This window comes from Nestor notabilis, unplaced genomic scaffold (genome assembly GCF_000696875.1).
Source record: "Nestor notabilis isolate BGI_N333 unplaced genomic scaffold, ASM69687v1 scaffold6872, whole genome shotgun sequence".
Taxonomy (NCBI): Eukaryota; Metazoa; Chordata; class Aves; order Psittaciformes; family Psittacidae; genus Nestor; species Nestor notabilis.
Genome location: NW_009918682.1, coordinates 9,056 through 9,410, shown reverse-complemented (window position 1 = coordinate 9,410; position 355 = coordinate 9,056). Strand labels below are relative to the sequence as shown.

Below are 355 nucleotides of genomic sequence, written 5' to 3'. Positions count from 1 at the left end.
CTCTGCAAGGCAGCGCGTGCGTCTGCAGGAGAGGGGAGGGGCTGCAGCCCGAGCCCTGCGCTGCCCGTCTCAGCGCAGGCGGCGGGTACCCACGGTGCTGCTCATCCCCAGGGCTTGGGCTTGCCCAGACTCCCTCACCCCAGCCCATCCCTGCCCACCCATTCAGCCCTGGACAAATCTAGACACCATCCTCTGGGGCCTTTCCAGCAGAAGGTGAAGTGACCCAGCTTGTTCCTTGTTCCTCACCCCCTGCATCTTCTGGGCTCTCTGCCCTTCTCCATCCTCTGCTATTCTCTGCCTGGCTTTTGCTCAGCGTGGGGTGATTTTAACTGATGGTGTGGCAGGATGGGCCGTT

General features: G+C 62.5%; 1 protein-coding gene across 1 annotated transcript in view; it reads left to right on the top strand.

Annotated features, from left to right (window-relative positions):
- Positions 1-9: 9 nt before the first annotated feature.
- PTPN7 (protein tyrosine phosphatase, non-receptor type 7) overlaps positions 10-355 on the top strand; it is a gene marked incomplete at its 5' end in the record, with an annotated part of 5,502 nt that continues 5,156 nt past the window's right edge. Inside the window, one exon of the mRNA XM_010009846.1 lies at positions 10-34. Coding sequence (XP_010008148.1) covers positions 10-34 — 25 coding nt within the window. The remainder of the gene's footprint in view (positions 35-355) is intronic.